A 20,286-nucleotide genomic window follows, 5' to 3' on the forward strand; every position below is an offset into this window, starting at 1 on the left:
TCTGAGTGTTGCAGACAAAAATAAAATAAAATAAAATAAAAAATACAGCCTTGTGGATATTATGATCATAAAACAATCATCTAGTACATAGTATTTTTGCTTTTTGTATTTGTAAACATTTGAGAATTTTTAAGGTTCTCAGATAGATTATCATTTGTACAATTGCAATCACTAGTATACACGAGCAAAATACTTGATCTATGTGACATGTGACCTATACTGAGTGCACTTTTTAAATAATATTTCTGTGAATTGTACCAACTTATGCAATGAAATGCTGCAGTTGACATCAAAGGAATTAAAGTACGCATTTATTTTCCATTTTTGTCTAATCCGTCTGATTTCTGTGGGGATTAACAGACCAATCATGAATATTGAGTGAGTGCTCATAGGTTAGAGATGGAATCTACCAGCAGTGGATGTGCAGTGATAGGTGCCGATGACAGCTGAATGAAGAGGAGCATCAGGGGAGTAATTTCTCATATCAACAGGTAACATTTGTTGTCTGCCACTTAAGTATTTCTGGGCAAGGAGAGACAAGAATGATTTAGCATGTTGGGTCAGTGTGATTTACTTAACTGAACCTGTGAACTGTAACAGACCCAATTGGACCATCAGTGAAAGGAAGGTAAGATATTATACAGTATAATATTATATAATGCCATGTAATAATGTAATGACAGATTGATGTTATATATATATTTATTTATATGTATGTATGGTGTTTCAGAGTGTGAGAGAGAGAGAGAGAGAGAGAGAGAGAGAGAGATACATCAAAAATATATCTGCTGTATATTAACAGTTCAGAAATCTGTGTCAGTAAATTATCAAATCGCTTTTCTATTAAGGATTGTTAAGGATGTAACAATCAATTCACTATACAAACAATATGTGATTTTTTATTATTTTAAAAAGTGTAACCTTGTCATGAACCTGTTTTCCTTTTAGATTGCTTGTTGTTTATAATCTAACACTAGGAAAGTATTGGTATTATGCAAACTCTTACATAGTTTGTTGTGCATAAGAGGGATTCAATAATATTCAATCTACTAACATCAAATTCCTAAACAGTGGCTCTGCAAAACCCTACACTTCATCTTGTTTAAATTTGTGCCATGCATTTTTTTTTTTATTGAAGTGTCCCTTCATTGCAAAATGGATGAAGAGAGAGAGGATCTCTCTGGGAAACAACCACTACCAGATGATCCTCAGACTGGACCTTTCACTGATCTATTGAAATCCAAAGCATCATTCTCCTCATGCCCCCCTGCCCCTGGTTCAGCCGTTTCTGCCTTGCAATCTAAAGTCAAAGCAATGTCCCAGAGAAAGTTAAAGGGGACAGAGAGAGATTATCTATTACCTGAGGGTTCCGCAGAAGAATCAGTGAAAAAAAACCAAGACGATGAAACATAGTCTACTTGTCAAACAGAATACACCGACCAGAGCAATAAATCAAGCACTGAAGATAAAGAAGTGCTGCAACCCATCTCTGGGATGCAAGGAGAAAATCTGTCTTGCAACAAAAGTGGGAAGGACAGCCCATCTCAAGGTGCCCCAGAAATGTCCCGTGGGATTTGTGAAGGGTCTAGCCTAGAAAACATTGCAATGGGTGTAGCTGGTGAACCTCAAGGGGACATAGCAATGAAGTCAACGATGTCTTCTCCCAGGCATTGGGCTCCTCCCAAGGGCTTTTGGCGAGTGGCACAACCAGAGACGCTACTTCTTAATTCAGAGAGTTCCTCCACACTGGCGACTCCAAAGGATGTACCACCCACAACTGAGGAGAGTCCAAAATGGAAGCCAAAACTAAAGACTGTGGGTGCAGCTGTTCACAAGGAGCTGCAAAGGTCTGACAGCTTGGAAAATGCTTTTCATAGGTGTCTACAGAAGGAGACTGCAACAGCAGATCTGGTTGGTGGGCTGTGGAAGGCAAACAGTTGGGAGACTGTGTGCTCCAGGGGAGGGTCTTTGTCTATTGCAGAGAAAGTTGAGATGAACAAGACATTCCTGAACAAATACCAAGTTGATGCTATCGAGATCACAACTTCCATGCGCCCAGAGGGACAGTATCAACCACCAAAGGAGCCGGACAGAGGTATGACCTTTGCTTGAAGAGATAGTCTACCCAAAATGAAAATTCTGTCATCATTTACTTACTGTCATTTCATGACTTTCTTGTGGAACACAAAAGAAGATATTTTGAAAAAATCTGTTTTTCCCCCCATACAATTAAAGTAAATGGTGTCCAATCTTGTTTGCATACCAGCATTCTTCAAACTACCTTCGTTTGTGTTCTGCTAATTGCCTTATGCAGTTTTTTATTGTATTTATGATTTAAACGGCATTAGTCACCCATGGGTCACTGAGCCAAAACTCACAGAAGGGAGGTTACTATGATCTCTCAGAACAGATGTGCCTGCCTGTCACCATGATTACAGATGTGGGGGGAGGGTTTGGGAGAAAGTGGAGCAGCGGAGATGATGGTGTTTTAATACCGTACGACGTAGGGATAGTTGGGCTGAAATCTGCCAGCTTGGTTTTCTGGAGTGTTGTGTAATATCAGGCTTCTCGCTCGGAAGACTACAGGATATCAGTTCAGTGGGTTTGTACTAAACTTCCACTTGCACGTAGCATCCTTATGTTGAACGGAAAGGTCAGATGTTGAGACCAGTCTTGTACCGGATGACCAAAATTATAAATATGTTTCTTGTACATTATTAATACTCATTCAAATTATATCACATGTCAAATTGGTTTGAGTTCATTATTCTACAGCAGTGCGTTTTGTACAGATTTACCTCCCTACAAAGTAGATGACTGGGAGTCAGCAATCATCAAAAAGGACCCTGTGTTTAACTATAGGTAAGAGACATTTTCCTCAATCCAGCACATCAGTCAATCAATACGGTTATTCACTTGCACTTAGCTGTGGTAGACCTCCGCCAGAATACAAATCCATGTTAAAGACACATATCTCATCATTCTAAGATTAAGGCATGCACACAACATACCCATGAAAGAGATTATATAAGACAAATTTATGCTTCTGACTTTCTGTATGTTTATTTCTGATTTGTGGGAATTATGGTGCAGGATCATCATATAGACAGTCTAATGTTTGTGCAATGTTCATGGATATAATAGGTTGTAAGCCTTTTGTAGTTTTGGATGGCTGTTGAGACATGAAAACATTTGATAAAATCATTCATAGCATTTTGAATAATCATTACACTTAGGAGAGAGTAACATTTATTTTCTGTTTTGGACAGAATGCTGATCTCTGCCACTGAAGTAACTCTTAGTCCACGTCATGAACAAGCAAAGCGTCTGTTAGAAAGAGCTCGATTCAAAGCACATTCTCAAAACCATAAGAGTGAAACCCCCAACTGCCTTGGTCAAAGAGAGGGCCTGTAAGTCACCTTAAAACTTTCAATTGCCATATTTTTGTTGCCTCACATCATGGTTGTCTTTTTAAAGTCATCTACTATTTTTTTTATTACTGTGAACAAACCAAAGCAATCCCCTCTAAAGTCATGACCCATATCCTGTGATACACAGAAATATTCATTTAAGCGATTCATGGAGAGTTGTGTTCCTGTGTTATATAATCACATATACTGCATATAACACATATTTGGCAAGCATTTTTATTAATCCTATCACATTATCTTGGAACACAAATAAAAGTTGATGATCAAATAAATCAAAAGCCTTCATTCGTGTTAATCTATTTAACTTCAAATAAATAATGCATTTGCTGTTTGTTTCCATTCAGGTTTAATCATAATTATGTAACATTATGCAGTGATGTAATAGAGATAATGAAATGATACAGATAGTGATTGCAGATCTCCAGGTGTTCTATAAAAGCTCTTGTATCTGCTTAATAGGGAGGTCTTACCAGTTAATGTGTCATCTGCACTACACCGTGCTGTTCTTGTCACGGCTCAAGAGGAGGTTACTTCACCTCTTCAGTCACTGGATGTCCAGGGCAGGAACTATGAATGTGGGTTGCACTCACTTCAGTATGGCCAGTCGCCCACACGAGTGCGTTTCGAAGACGAGTCAGAAAAGGAGGCTGAGCGACGATACCTGGAGCGGGTGCGTGAGCGTGGGCCAGTGGCGGCTGAGAAATCCCACTCCAACCAGCAGCTGAAGGCAGAACCGTTGTACAACATCCAAGATGAAAGCAGGGGGGCAGCAATAAACTGGGTAAACATTGGTATTCCTGTGGCCATATTAACCAATGAGGGAGAGTGTTTGGCTGCCATGGTGCCAGAGGACAAATTGCTCAGGACATGTGAAGCATGTGGAAGCATCTTGGGACCTGCACAGACCAAAGATTGTCATTCCCAGCCAACACAGAGTATCATAGATTCTCAGGAGAAGGCAGTCCCTCAATGGGTCACCCCTGGTCAGTCATGTTGCCGAACCATTCACCCAAACTTCATGGAAAGTTTAACCTTCACTGGACGCGTCAGCTTGGCAGAAAGTGTAGAGCGGCGAGGTGTAGGAGGTGCAGGTGAGACCATGTCAGCTTTTGGGAAGCTTCGAAGAAGAAGCAGGAAAGGAGAGAGCAGAGTTGAAAGCAGTTATGGTCCATATGCTCAGAGTCAGGATCTATGGGCTCAGAGAAGGAACTCCAAAACCAGGTCAAGTCTAGAGGATAAAACTACTCGCTCTAAATTGAAGACGCCTGCACAAGATGCTACAGAAACCTCATCGGACCTTGAGAATAATGATATATCTAGCAATGTCAAGGAGTCTTCCCCCCACCTCCCCATCAAATCGGCTCTGAAATCAGGTTTCAAGAGTCGGCCAATAGGGCAACGGGTGGTCAAACTAATACCCTCAGTTCAGTACCGCCTAATTCACCTTGACCACAAGCTGGATGGGAGCTCTCACCAAGAAAACATACAACCTGAAGAGCACCTCAGTGTCAAGCTCAGTGCCTCCCCTCAGGGTCATCCAGTCACCTCAGGACTGACTTTTTGCAACAGACCATCCTCTCTCAAGTATTCCTCATCTGTGCTGACCACAGACCTCCAGGCTTTAACAATATGGGACTCTGCAGGCGACCTAGTCACAGGTAAGTTTACCTGGAACAAAAGCTAAATTATGAAATTAGCCCACTAGCTGACTCAAAACATTTTGGTCAAGATGTCACACCTTACCAACAGTTTTTTTTTTTTTGCAGAAACCTTAATGGTCTTCTCTCGTTGCTCTAAATTAGCTACGGATACAGAGCATATTCATGAACAACAGGTTTAAACAACCTGATTCAGAACTGGTTTATCGATTTCTACTCCAACAAGTTTTGCTCATTCATTTGTTGTGCATCAGGTCATTTGGCAGGTGAGGGTGTCTGCAGGGATCCCAGAAGCACTTGCACAGCACCTGTTCCCTCAGATTGCCACCCAGCTTTGAGAGCCATGGGTACGCCAAAGCCAGAAGACCTGAGGGCAGAACTTCTGAGTGCAGATTACCGAAAGGCTGAAATACATTGGGATGACAATTTAGCTATGTCTAGGTAAACTATATCTTAAGAAGTCCCTTACTTGGAACTCTTGATCTTGACTATGGGCTATAGATAACTGCAGTTTTTTATATATGTTGACAATTGCATTATAAAGTACACAAAGGTTCCTACAGAGGTGAAACTCACCTGATGGAAAGTCCTAAGTCCTAGATGGGTTAAAATAGCCAAACTGGTAATATAGTATATGGCATGACCACATACGCAATGCAACCATATTAAATTCTTTCTATTATAATCATTGGAGTATCTGCTGTCTACACTGCAAGGATGCAACTGCAGTTTTGTTGATTAGTATGTTGTATCTGTAGTCATATCACTCCACTCCCCTGATGAAAGGTAAAACATAGTATATATACATATACATAGTATCGGTAGTAGTCGTAGTATTGTTTTGTTTTGCTCGCTTGTGCAAAGCCAACAACCCTAGCATACAGGAATTTAGTTTGAAACACTGTTTTAATTTGAGAAAAGTTCAAAGGAAAGATTAATGTGAAAGCTGTCATGTGCATAGGTGGAAATCCTTTAATAATTGTGTAAGTAGTAAAACAACAGAAACGGGGCAAAAATGCATTTTAAGTTTAGAAACATTTTGAGTCTCCCCCTCCCTTACCTCACAGTGCTTTCCGGTGAAAAAGAACAGAGAACAAAGTCAATAGTTGTGGAACTCCAAGCCTGTCAAGGCTATTTATAACTTAAACGTTGGATGAAGTGATTATTTTCTCTTTAATACAGATGATGCCAATGTATTTTTTGATGAGTCGCTATGCTAGCAATAATAAAGTTACCTACTTGACGGAAAGGGTTGCCAGGATTAAAACGTTCCAGGGGCTAAAATACACATTATTGGGGTTGCTTCAACCCGCGGACATGAAAAACAAACCACAGTAACAGTGATAAAGTTGCCCAGTTCCACAGGAAAACCGCAGACTTGGCAACACTGTGATGGAAACAACGGACACAAGCACTGTCGCGACCTAATTTGGGGGTGGTTTGAGCTCAGTTGCAATGAAACGGTTTGTGTGAATGTGAAAGCAGCTAGAACTCTGGTCTACACTTGTTCCAGAAAAAAAGTAACCTGCACAAGTGGTTTAGCCAGTGATGATCCAGTTTGGCACAAATAAACCAGCATTTAGGTAGATGTATTAGGAAGTGCATCATTTCTACTATTAATGACTCTGACCCTGCCACTAACCAAGAACCTATTTACCCAAAAATTACCAACAGTGAGTAAATAAACCAAAAAAATGGCCCAACAGCCTGAACCCAGTGACTGGGTTAAAAAACAGCATTTTTAGAATTTACTTAACTTTAAGTACAAGATAAACATCTTGTAGACATTTACAGGTTTCATTATGGACATTATTGATTCCTTCTCTTATGTGCAGGAGAGCAGGGGAGCGAGAAGGGCGACCTAAGCTATCCCTCCATCGTTTTTTCTCAGCCATGGGACTGAACAGTATGGGTAAGCTGGTGAAGGGCAGCCGGTCCAACAGCATGGAGCACCTGTGTTCCCCTACTGCCCACTACAGTTCTGCCTCCCCACGCCCCACACACAGAGGCCTTGTCCCTCTGAAGAGAACCCCCTCTCTCCAGTCTCTCCACACAGTGAGTTCTCTTCTTTGTTAAAGAGAGAGTTAAAGAGTCCACCAACACTAGCACCCCCACCCTTGCAATACCATGTGAGATAGGGTGACCATACGTGCCATTTTTATCATACATGTCCTGGCCAGGATTTCTATATTGCCTAAAATATCCAGGTTTTGGCTCTTTGCACAGCACAGACTGATCGGTGTATAACATCCGTGTGAGTTATAGAGAACAGACAACTCCTTAAGGCCCCGATATACTTCAAACGAAATCGAAGAACGAACTGATATGACATCATTTAGAACAAAATCAGGCCAAAACGAAGTTCATTTTGAGATTGTTTCAGCAGTTTCTGAACAGCTCACCAAAGTGAACTTTCTGGGGGAGTTCGTTTTGGCTCCTAAAAACGTTTGAGCTTCCATTGGTCTGTTGCAGTTACACAATTGGTGGGTGTGTTACGGAAACTTATGGGGCCCTGCACATGACATGCAAGAAAAAAAATAAATAGTGCACACGATTTACTAATTTGTTCCCTCAATGTACTAAAACGTGCACACGATTACTATTGCGTTCCCTTGATTTACTATGTCACGAACTGAAGAGAGACAACAGGGTATGCCGGTAAGTAGAGGTTTATTTGAGATATGGAGATAGAAGATGATATCACACAGTCTTGCAGAGGAATTGGAGCAGAGTGGGATGTTAAGTGGATGACTTGAGGATACTTGCTGTACAGACGAAGGGTGGACACAGGAGGAACTGACAGGACACGGATGACAGATGTTGGTAGGTAAGCAGGATGATCAGACGTTCAGGTATTCAGATGATTCCTAGGGTAGCACAGAGAGTAGAGTCGGTGATTCTCTGACGAGACCAGACAGAGAGTGAAAGGAAGTGTGGGCTTAAGAAGTGGCAGTGATGATCGGGTGCAGGTGTGGTGACTTCAGTAATCTGGTGATAATGAGCGGATGGGCGGAGTCGGGTGATTGGACTCTGATGGTGTGGCAGGTGTTACTGGTGACTCCGTGACAGTACCCCCCCCTCCACGGGCGGCTCCTGACGCTGACGCCCGCGTTACCCGTCGACGGGGTCGGCCTCGACCTCTCGGCGCAGGGCGGTTGGGATGGGAGTTGTGGAACTGGGTGAGGAGGGATGGGTCCAGGATGTCGTCCCTAGGGACCCAAGAGCGTTCTTCGGGACCATATCCTTCCCAGTCTATCAGATACTCCAGGCGGCGGCCCAGCCGACGGGAATCCAGGATCTCCTGCACACGGTGAATTGACTCTTCCTCTGCGACTTCGGGAGGAGGAGGTACGTCAACACCATCAGGTCCTGGGAAAGGAGAAACAAGAGGGTCAGTGAAGGGTTTTTTAACAGTGAGACATGAAATGATGGTGCGATCTGGTAGTGTGAGGGAAGGTGAAGACGGTAGGTGACCTCGTTGACCTGCCTCTCAATGGTGAAGGGACCTATATAGCGGGGACTCAGCTTTCGACAGGGCAGGCGAAGACGGATGTCTCTGGTGGAGAGCCAGACCTTTTGACCTGGTTGGTACTGGGGTGTATCTCCTCTCCTGGTGTCGGCCTGGCTCTGGTGTCTTCGCACTGCTCGCTGGAGATGGATGTGTGCTGAGTCCCATACCCTCTCACTCGCTTCGAACAAGGTGTTGACCGCTGGGACCTCTGACAGCTCTCCTGACCAGGGGAAGAGAGGAGGCTGGTACCAGAGTATGCACTGAAACGGCGTTAAACCGGTGGTGTCTTGGCGTAGTGAGTTCTGTGCATACTTGGCCCATGGGAGGAAGCGGTTCCAGCTGCCTTGGTTCTGGTGGCAGTACGTTCGCAGGTATCTTCCGATCTCCTGAATCTTGCGCTCAGTCTGACCGTTGGATTGAGGATGGTACCCCGAAGATAGGCTGACTGAGACTCCGAGTAATCTGAAGAAAGCATGCCAGACTCGGGAGATGAATTGGGGACCTCTGTCTGATACAATGTCTTCTGGTAGACCAAAGTGACGGAATACATGGTGGAATAGTAGGTTGGCAGTTTCAAAGGCAGTGGGAAGACCTTTTAATGGGATGAGTTTGCATGCCTTGGAGAAGCGGTCGACCACGACCAGGATACCAGTGTGTGAGTCTGAAGGTGGGAGATCAGTCATAAAGTCGACGCCCAGATGGGACCATGGATGACGTGGTATGGGCAGTGGCTTCAGCTTCCCTTCGGGGAGTCGTCGTGGAGTATTGGAGATGGCACAGACTGAGCATCCACGAACGTACTGGGAGACATCCTGCGCGATGGTGGGCCACCAGAACCGGTTACGAAGGAGCGAGAGGGTTCGCTGGCTGCCTGGATGTCCAGAGCCCGGAGACGTGTGAACTGAGTCCATGAGGGCGTAGTGATGATGGAACATATATCCGTCCCTCTGGACCTCCCGGCGGAGCTGGCTCAGAACGGGTGGCTTCCCGGATACGATCCTCCATTGCACATTCGATAGGACTAACGATAATGGCTGGAGGGAGTATAGCTTCTGGAGGTGATACTTCGGGCTCAGGCGCATGAAGACGGGAGAGGGCGTCTGCTTTAAGGTTCTTGCCTCCTGGACGGTATGTAACTCAGAAGTTGAAACGAGTGAAGAGGGCCCATCGGGCTTGGCGAGGATTTAGACGCTTGGCTTCCTGAAGATATTTGAGGTTACGGTGGTCTGTAATGACTTCGACTTGATGGTGTGCTCCCTCCAGCCAGTGTCTCCATTCCTCGAAAGCCATCTTAATAGCCAGAAGTTCCCGATTACCGATGTCGTAATTACGCTCCGCCGGGGACAGTTTCTTGGAATAGAAGGCGCATGGATGGAGTACTGGAGGCTTCCCCTGCTGCTGTGATAGAATAGCTCCCACCCCGGTCGATGAGGCGTCCACTTCGACCATGAAGGGGAGGTCCGGATTGGGATGGACCAGGATGGGAGCCGAACAGAAGGCGTTCTTCAGTTGTTGGGAGGCTTGAGTGGCAGCTGGGTTCCAGGACAGAGACTTGGGCCGATCCTTCAGGAGAGAGGTGAGTGGTGAACTGATGATACTGTATTGATGAATAAAACGACGGTAGAAGTTTGCAAATCCTAAGAATCTTTGGAGGTCCCGGATACGACAGACATGGTGATGGTGTTCCGGTAAGCTCTTGGAGAAGATTAAGATGTCATCAATGTACACGATCACGAATTGATGCAGAAACTCACGGAACACCTCGTTCATGAAGGCTTGAAATACAGATGGAGAGTTGGACAGCCCATAGGGCATAACAAGATATTCATAGTGCCCGGATGGAGTAATGAATGCAGTTTTCCACTCGTCGCCTCTTCAGATGCGTATGAGATTGTATGCACTTCTTAGATCCAGTTTGGTGAAGATTTTAGCTCCACGTAGTTGTTCCAGAGCGGTTGGGACCAGAGGAAGGGGATAGCGGAATTTGACCGTTTGTTCGTTGAGTGCACGGTAGTCAATGCACGGCCTCAAGCCTCCGTCCTTTTTTCCCCACAAAGAAGAAACTGGATGCAGCAGGGGAAGTGGAAGGTCGAATGAACCGTTGTTGTAAGGCTTCCTTGATATACTCATCCATGGCCTCTCCAGGATGGACAGGGGATAGATCCGGCCCTTGGGTGGTGTGGCTCCAGGCAGCAGGTCAATGGCGCAGTCCAGGATTCTGGACTTTCGATCGACGTGGAGTTGAGGTGAAGATGAGAGGAAGAGTGGGAATCATCAGGAGAGGGTTTCTGATGACAGATCTTGATGACAGGTAATAGACAAGATAAAGAGCAGGATTCACCCCATTGTATAATTTCCCCAGTGGTCCAGTTGACTTGCGGGGAGTGTTCTGACATCCACGGGCGTCCCAGGATGATATCCGCGGTGGACCCTTCCAGCATCAGAAATGAAATCTCCTCCTGATGGAGACATCCAATGCGTAGTGAGACTATGGGGGATTGATGACAGACTTGACCATGGCCCAGCGGTTTACCCAAGATGGTGTGGATCGCTAACTTCTTCGTGATCCTTCTCCTCGGTAGACTGAGCTTCTTGAGGAGTTTGTGGGAGATGAAGTTCCCTGAGGAGCCGGTGTCAATGAGCGCATCCGCTAAGACAGAGGGAACGGGTCACTATCATGACTGTAGTACGTGACAATGGTGATATTATAAGAGGAATCTGGATTGTACTCACCGCTGGGCGTGGTGGTCGCACTGGGCACTGCAAGAGGAGATGTCTTTCGGAACCGCTGTAGAGGCAGAGGCCATTGTGAATGCGTCGTTGCCGTTCTACTGCAGTGAGATGGTATGAGTCGATTTGCATAGGCTCAGGTGCTGGAAGGTTTATAGATGGTGTGGGAGGCAGAGGGTGCGCAGCGGGTTGGTCCAGAGCACAGGCGGTGAGACGTTGAGAGATGCGAATGGTACGCTGAATGAAGTTCTCTAAGCCGATGACATCATCATACACGGCCACTTGATGGCGGATGGTAGGATTCAGTCCTTGACGAAAGCAGGTGATAAGCGCAGTTTCATTCCATCCACAGTTGGCGGCTAGAGTGCGGAAATGTAAAGCATATTCACTCACGGTCCACTTTCCTTGACGAAGGTGGTACAACTGATCATGGATGGAGACAGCGGAGGTGTTGAGGCCAAAAACTTCCTTGAAGTGGGTGGCGAAGGCCTCCCATGAGCGAGTGAGGGGCCCATTCGCCTCCCAGATTGACTGAGCCCATTGGAGGGCGGGACCAGAGAGGAGGGAGATCAAATAGGCGATCTTAGTATGCTCAGTAGGGAAGGCATGTACTTGCATCTCAAAGTAAAGTGAACATTGTAGTAGAAACCCGCTGCAACTCTCCGCCTCACCGGTGTATGTTGCAGGTCGGGCCATGGGACTGTGAGAGGCAGGCATTGAAGGAGAGTGAAGACAAGGTGGATCGCCAGGTTGTGCTTGCTCGGGGAGAGAGACCCGTGAAGGGTCCTCTTCCAATCCAACAGCTCTTTGCATACAGTTGGTCTGGTCTTCTGTCACAAACTGAAGAGAGAGACAACAGGGTATGCCGGTAAGTAGAGGTTTATTTGAGATATGGAGATAGAAGATGGTATCACACAGTCTTGCAGAGGAATTGGAGCAGAGTGGGATGTTAAGTGGATGACTTGAGGATACTTGCTGTACAGACGAAGGGTGGACACAGGAGGAACTGACAGGACACGGATGACAGATGATGGTAGGTAAGCAGGATGATCAGATGTTCAGGTATTCAGATGATTCCTAGGGTAGCACAGAGAGTAGAGTCAGTGAATCTCTGACGAGACCAGACAGAGAGTGAAAGGAAGTGTGGGCTTAAGAAGTGGCAGTGATGATCGGGTGCAGGTGTGGTGACTTCAGTAATCTGGTGATAATGAGCGGATGGGCGGAGTCGGGTGATTGGACTCTGATGGTGTGGCAGGTGTTACTGGTGACTCCGTGACACTATTGCGTTTCCTCGATTTGCTAAATCATGTGCACGATTTAGCAAATCGAGGGAACGAATTAGTAAATTGTGCGCACAATTTATAAATCGAGTGAACGAAATAGTAAATCGAGGGAACGCAATAGTAATCATGTGCACGTTTTAGTACATTGAGGGAATGAATTAGTAAATCGTGCGCACGATTTAGCCTACTATTTTTTCCTGCATGCCATGTGCAGGGCTCCATAGAAACTCCCCCTTCTTTGACGTGCGATTTTTTGTCCCGGATCGTTTTTTATTCCACGAAAAGAATGAAAGGAAAGAGTAAAGATATAAGGTAGCAATTACCAAATACATGTGTTTCAAATAAACGTTTCACCATACTGCTGCTGCTGTTGTTTTTTCAGTAAGAGAATTTAAAAGGTAACGTTATACAATAAATGAAATGCCACAGGAACATACAATAATAAACCTTTGTATTTTATCAAATCATGACACAACATAAAATACAAAAAGGTGTAATAATTTATCCAGTTTAATAAAATAAATGAACACTAATAAAATAAAATAGCAAACAGGTTTGTGTTATTGAGATTGACTCCAATATTTTTTTCCCACATCAAAAAACGTTTTCAGACTATGAACCATTCACACTTGAAGGACTGATTATGGAAATGGGAAGGTTCTTTTGAATTGCAAACTTGACTCTGAAATGCTGCTAATCATTATTCTTTTGTCTATAATCGGTACCCGTCTCACAACTAGATACACCATCACTGCATCGTTGTTGTGTTTAGGGCATACGCGCGAGCGTCGCATATCATGTTTACATTAATCTACACCCCGCCTCCAGCAGCGCGGGGGTGTTTGAATGTTCGAAAACAGTATACCGTTGCTCAGCCTTTTCGAACTTCTTTTTGCCCCCAAACGAAGAAAGAAAACGAACTTCGTTTAAAGTATATCAGGGCCTAAATGCTTTTGAATCACTTTCGCGGTACATACATATATCGCTCTACGCAGTGCTGCTTCAAGTATGTGTATTTGCATCTATTTGACCATTCTTTGTAGATCATGTGCCATGATTGGTCAATTTTGTACAATGCCTGCATGCTATTACTCAAGCTACATTTTTAGATTTACTTTTTTAGACAAGAGTTGTGGCGCTGTTTAAAAAAAACAGTGTAAACAAACACTGAAGAAGAGCATCCCAGAAGAGAGAAGATTGTGGATGCTGAGTTCTTTTTATCATTGGAATCTGAGAATAACACAGTCTTGTGGACCGAACACAACAAACTAGAAGCAACTGCTTTCAATTTAAAGGGGCCAAGATGCATGTTTACTAAATTTACTTGCTGAGGAAATTAGGTTATAGAAAATAAAATGCTAATAGAATTCTAAAGGCTAATTCAGACAGACAGACGCTAACATTCATCGGGTTTTGTCAAATCAGTGTCTTACCCTTGTCAGTGTCTGTTGCCATTGGTTGCCACTTGTTTTGGACAACTGAACATGTCCAATCGCTGTTTGTCAGGTCATGCGTCAGCTGAGAAAATTCAGGGTCTCACCAGCAATCCTGAAAACTTTCTATTCAAGGGCCATAGAAAGTGTATTGACTCAATGTATCTCAGTGTGGTATGGGAACAGCTCCAGTCAAGACTGTAAAGCCCTGCAGAGAGTTGTGTGCTTAGCTAAGCGCATCTCAGGGTCTGCTCTCCCCTCTCTGCAGGACATCTACCTCAAACACTGCAACATTAAGCCATATGTCATGTGTAGCATGCGTAGCCTAAGGTGTAGACTGACATGCACCTCATTAGATATGTATAGGTAGATGCAACATTCGACCACTCCAGACACGTCGAGTTTCACGAGTTTCAAGATGCAACAACATTGTGCAGCATCTGGTTGTAAAAAAATCGCCTAAATTAAATTTTATGAAGAAACTGGATAAACTTTCACAGGCAAGAATTTGTTGGTTTGTGTTTTTAATATGTATTAACTCAATATTACAGGTTTTTAAACTAACGTACCTTTTAAATGCCTTGTTAGCTAACGGCTTCATCTATTATTGTCTTAGTTTAGCAAAAGCATCTTCTGACGTCTACTGAAGATATAGATATACATATATGCACACAATTACAGTTGCAGTGCACTTGCTCTTCAGGTTTGCGGACCGGATTCGACTTTCCAATATGGCGAATGGCTTACATATTGCGGCCCATAGAAACAGCCGTTAATAGGGCATCTAGCTATACATATCTATGGTGCACCTCTCCAAAAATTGGAACACTAAATGTGCACTTGCGGTCTTATGGACTTACATTGGCCACTGTGTGCGCGTCTCTGGTAAGTCCACAAGACCGTAGGATGTCCCATTTGTCATTTTGGCGTTCAGAAGGGTGCTCGCGAGTGCCCCCTTTGCAGCCGTTATGCACCCTCGATCCACACTTCTGCTGAGCCAGCACTGGGGCGAGCTCCGCAGCAGACTTCTACCCGACAGTCAAAGCGGCATTACATCACGAAAGTGCAGACAAGGCCGCGAGGGTTTAGGGTCTGTAATGATTAGTCCACTGAGGGCGAGCGTAGTGAGAACCCAAGTGCAGTTTATTTACAAGGTGATAATCCAAACAAGATACACAGACTTGACTTGACGAGGCATGAACAGACTTGACTAGGCTTGAAACAGACTTGACATGAACAGACTTGACATTGCATGAACAGACTAGACTCACAGACAACAGGTTACAAACGTTACGTTAATGCACGACAAGGGTTAATGACAAAAACATGACTACTTATAGCAGACAATGAGGGTAACATGACAGGAACAAACCAATGGGAAACAGACACATGACTAAGACAACCAATGAGTAAACATAACTGATAAATCACATGATAAGACAAACCAATCAGAACATGACACAAAGAACAAGAGGAACCAATAGCAAGATGACAAAAGGGCAAGGGAAGCATGACACAAACAGCATAAATCACACTACAAAATAAAAGACATGAAAATAAGAACATGAAACAAAACCCCAAAACAGACATTACAGGGTCCCATTTGGGACAGGGCCAACGTACACAACAAACTGCTTCTTCTGCTTTTGCCTTGATACCGTGGGTTACACCAGTAACATTGCCGTCTACACTGTTATTCTATATTACCCAGATACCACCATATGTCTGCAAGATGTCTGTTAATGATTGCTTCATCTGGAAAGCATCTGCTGTTTACAAATACACACAAAGATGTCAGTATTTGCATACATTCTAAATCATGAACATCTTAAAGACATCTACTAAACGTCTATTTGACATCTGATAGGAAACGTCATATAGGAGTTTTGCAGATGAGCAAACACTCTAAAAAATATGCCTTGCAGATGTAAATGCAGATGTAAAATAGACCTGATGTATGTGTGCTATCAAGAAATGTATAAGAATACTATATTTCAAAGCTGTGACGTTTTTCTGCCACCAGGAATCTCCTTTGGCTCAGTTACGTAAAGCATCTTCTGTCCAGAGTCTACAGTCCCCAAAGAGGAAGTTTGAACGTTCCATTATTTTAGGAGAGTTACCACTGCTGAGTTTGGCACCGAGGTGCGTAATATTGCATGTGATAAAGGCTCTATACAATGTTATTAGGAATACACCCCGAGCTGGTTGAAAATCAATGCAAATATGTGAGGATTCAAATCGAAGGTAAAACGAATATCTGAGAGGAACTGGCTATCTTTAGAAAAGTTTAGATGATATTTTCTTTTCATCTTGCCTCTGTATAATGCATTTTAAAGTAGTGTTCATAAACACCCGTGGTGCTGTGTAACGAAGGAAATGCTATACATTGCTGCTGTACCATAAGCGCCACCTGCTGTCAGAGAGTGAATTTGCGTTTTCATTCATTCCATCTGCTGTCTTTGTTTCGTGCATATGTTTTATGTAGTATAGTTTCACAAAACTAAAGTCAGAACATTCTGTTTTCCTTCAAATTTCGAAATTATACAATAATTTAGATTATGCTGCATGTATGCATCGCATCGTGAGTTGAGTGAATTGTTACCCTACATGTTAGCATTATAGACTTTTGCCTCAGCTATGTGATCTCTTGATTCTGCTGTAAAATCATACTACATATGTCAGATTTCTGATTGGACTGTTGATATCTGTGTGTCAGGGAGCTTCAGACAGAAGAGAACATAGAGTCATTAGAGGATTCTCGAGGAGCAGGTCCACTTGGGCGACTGGTACAGGCCTTTCCTGATGGGACTTTACTGATAGAACTTACCAGACCTTCCAACAATGGACCCTTTGGCTTTGTCATCTCCAGGGGCAAAGGAAGACCTGACTCAGGTTAGAACTCTAGTTCCCCCACATTTGCCTTATTGACAAAAAAAAAAAAAAAAAAACTTGTTTCAAATCATTTAAAGTTACTTTATCAACATCAGTTATGCCGTTTTTATAGGTATATATGTGGAACGGGTCGCAGACGCTTCCACAGAGAATATCTACACTGGACTCCTGGGTGTTGGAGATGAGATTCTAGAAGTCAATGGGGAAATCGTTGCTGGACTGACCCTAGATCAGGTTACACGCCTCATGACCCGTGATAGCAAAGCCACGATCCGGATTCGTCCACATTCCTGGATCAAGCACTGATACAAATTATGGACAAAATGCGGAAGATGGAATTATGAAGATAAGATCACATATAAGGGAAACTTTACAAAGCACTTTTAGACACCCAGACAGTACACGTTTGGCTGCAGGATGTCTGTTAAAGATCGCTTCATCTGGAAAACATCTGCTGTGTACATATATCTGATAAATCTTTAAGACGTCGGTTTTACATACATTCTAAATAATAAACATTGTAAAGACATCTTTCTAAATGGCTATTTAACATCTGACAGGAAACATTCTACAGACATGTTGCAGATGAGCAAACATTCTAAAAAATATGTCTTCCAGATGTAAACATGCACATCAAACAAGATGTACATGTGCTGTCAGGGCAGTATTGTTCTCTAGTCAAGAAATCTAGAGAGAAATAAAAAACATCTAAGACTTGTGGGTTTAAAAAAATGTGTTTGTGCTTTTTTAATAATTGTAATAATTCATGTTGTAGATGTAATGGATGGATGGACAGAAACCATTGGAAACCATCTGTGATTGCTTTAGTACAACTAAACAATACTTTTGCTATTTACATTTATTAAATAACATTCACTGTAAAAGCAAAATGTCAGTCCAGCATTACTGTGCTCAATATTACAATAACACTGAGTGGAAACCTAATCAATAGCAACGATATAAACTTGAAAATGGAAGCAATATACAATAATATGCAGCTGCCAATTGTGTAAAATCTAGTTTTAAGCAAATGTTCTTGACATTTGTGCTTGTAAAATTTTGCCTAAAATAAAGTCTGTCATCATTTACTAAAAAAATTAAAATAATCACACACAGATGAAAGAAAGTCACACTGGTCTGACGACATGAGGGTAAGTAAATTATGAGAGAATTTGAATTTTTGGGTGAATTACCTTAACCGACTATGCTGCCATTGACACTAAACTTTACACAGACAGCAAACCAGTATCTGACGCAGTGTGATCTGTTTAGCAAATGTAGTATGTTAAGTAAATATTTTACAGATGAAGAAAATATGAATACTGCGGTCAGTTTACACATGATAGAAATATTAAGAACAGTATGACATTCGATCAGAAGCACAATTCAAAAGATGTCACTTTCTCCATCTGCTGGTCAGTCTTCATTAATTCAACTTTTTGAATACACATTGAGCCATTGTCAACCTATATGGGGACAAACCGTCAATTTTTGAAAGCTTTCTTTTATTGTTTATTAAACTTTCAAACTATATTATACATTAAATTATGAAACAAAACATTTGATGAAACAAGCGAAAATGGTACAAATACAAAAGAATGCACACACCATTATTATTCCCAACAGAAATTGCAATTTCTGCTCCATTTTTGTTTTTCACCAGTTGCCCATATTCTTATTCCAGACCTGAACGTAATGCTTTTTAAATAGCTTTCTTCAAATGATTTTTACATTTTAGCTAAGGGGTTGAATTTTTGCCGATTTTTTTTTTTTTTTATCCACTGTATACTATAAATTGGGGCGCACTACTTTTGCTGTGTGCCTTAATTTAGTCATTCATTTGCTTCTAAGTATATGTTATTCTTTACAGTCCTTTCTCTGAAATTAGTGTACTTACATTGCATATAGGCAAAGCAAACTCAAACCTCCCCAGTCAGTGTCCTCTCTCACTGATATACTACAGTACAGCATGCTTCTGCACATTCAGACACAATGATGGACCTGAGAGCATCTGGACAGCTTCTGTTCGGACTGGTACTGTTAGAGACATAGACTGGCTTTATTCATGCACTCATTGACCTGGAGCCTGTTCTGCACGAGACATCTCTACTCAAGCCCAAAGTAGTATTGTGGTTTTGGCCCGTAACAGTGAACACATTCTTCCTTATTTTCTGGGATGTATTGAGAGGCTGGATTATCTAGTAACTGATTTTTGTGTCATATCGGGGAAGTATATCCTTTAAAATTTTTCTATTTTCAAAATACTTTGTGAACTTTAATTCTGAAAAAAAAAAAAAATGGTTTGATTTTAAATAATAGTAATACTTTATGAAAACTTGCATTGATATCAGCCCTTATTATTATATTTATAAAGCTTAACAGGATTTTACATATAGATTGACATTGCCATAATCGTTGATGAATGTATTTTTATATCTACGCACATTTGAAAGTGCATGACTGCTGATTTAAAAAGCATTACATGATTCTATTGTCATATTGCTGAAAGTTACCATAAAGTGGTAGTACTATTATCACACAGGCTAAGATATATAATACATGTGTCAGTGGTTTTGCATTTGACTGCACATTGATGTGAGCTCTGGACTTTTAATTACATCTTAGTCTGAAATATCTGGGAAAGCTTGAAAAGTAAATATGACAGTGAAGTGAAAGAATGTGTGAATGGGGAGAAATGAAGAAAAAAGTGCATGGAGTTGCCACTCCAATAAATGGCAAAAAGGTGTCCAATGATAATATCTTCATATATAATTTATTTTTATAATAATTTCTTTATTTTACTTAAAAAAAATGTTTTAAAATATAATCAAATTTGAGATTTGGTTCATTTTGCTGACAAAGTCTGACTTGAAGAATTGTTTTGGACATTGACTACCAAAAGTTTTGGTCAATAAGATTTTATACTGTTTTTGAAAGAAGTCTTTTTATAACCATTTTTTAAAATACATTTTAAAATGTAATTTATTCCTGTGATGGCAAAGCTGATTACTCAGCATCATTATTCCATTTTTCAGTGTTACATGATCTTTCGAAATCATTCTAATATATTGATTTGATGCTCAAGAAACATTTATTATCATCAGTGTTGAAAACAGTTATACTCCTTAATATTTCTGTGGAAACCATGAAACATTTTTAGAATTCTTTGATGAATAGAAGGTTCAAAATGACAGCATTTATTTGAAATATAAATCATTTGTATCATTATAGATGTCATAAAGCTGCACAGGGACAAGAAGGCTGGGGATCCAAGTCCAATAGTTTATTATAGTCAAAATAGGCATGATGTCAAACACAATAAGCATTTCAAACAATGACAGAGTTCAG

The 20,286-nt window shown here is 42.1% G+C and overlaps 1 protein-coding gene across 1 annotated transcript; it reads left to right on the forward strand.

The window, feature by feature from the left end:
- Positions 1-943: 943 nt before the first annotated feature.
- LOC122147565 lies at positions 944-17,726 on the forward strand. Its single transcript, XM_042770602.1, has 8 exons — positions 944-2,095; positions 2,793-2,862; positions 3,270-3,410; positions 3,891-5,089; positions 5,344-7,144; positions 16,070-16,188; positions 16,763-16,938; positions 17,051-17,726. The coding sequence occupies exons 1-5, from the start codon at positions 1,495-1,497 to the stop codon at positions 5,532-5,534; spliced, it is 2,202 nt and encodes a 733-aa protein (XP_042626536.1). The 5' UTR covers positions 944-1,494; the 3' UTR covers positions 5,535-7,144; positions 16,070-16,188; positions 16,763-16,938; positions 17,051-17,726.
- The last annotated feature ends 2,560 nt before the right edge of the window (positions 17,727-20,286 follow it).

This window comes from Cyprinus carpio, chromosome A2 (genome assembly GCF_018340385.1).
Source record: "Cyprinus carpio isolate SPL01 chromosome A2, ASM1834038v1, whole genome shotgun sequence".
Taxonomy (NCBI): Eukaryota; Metazoa; Chordata; class Actinopteri; order Cypriniformes; family Cyprinidae; genus Cyprinus; species Cyprinus carpio.

Bases quoted from the DNA above. Each gene is read 5' to 3' on its own strand.
- LOC122147565 (XM_042770602.1), top strand. From the start codon at position 1,495: ATGCAAGGAGAAAATCTGTCTTGCAACAAAAGTGGGAAGGACAGCCCA. The intron at 2,096-2,792 runs GTATGACCTTTG...CGTTTTGTACAG, and splicing joins ACCAAAGGAGCCGGACAGAG to ATTTACCTCCCTACAAAGTA. The intron at 2,863-3,269 runs GTAAGAGACATT...TGTTTTGGACAG, and splicing joins GACCCTGTGTTTAACTATAG to AATGCTGATCTCTGCCACTG.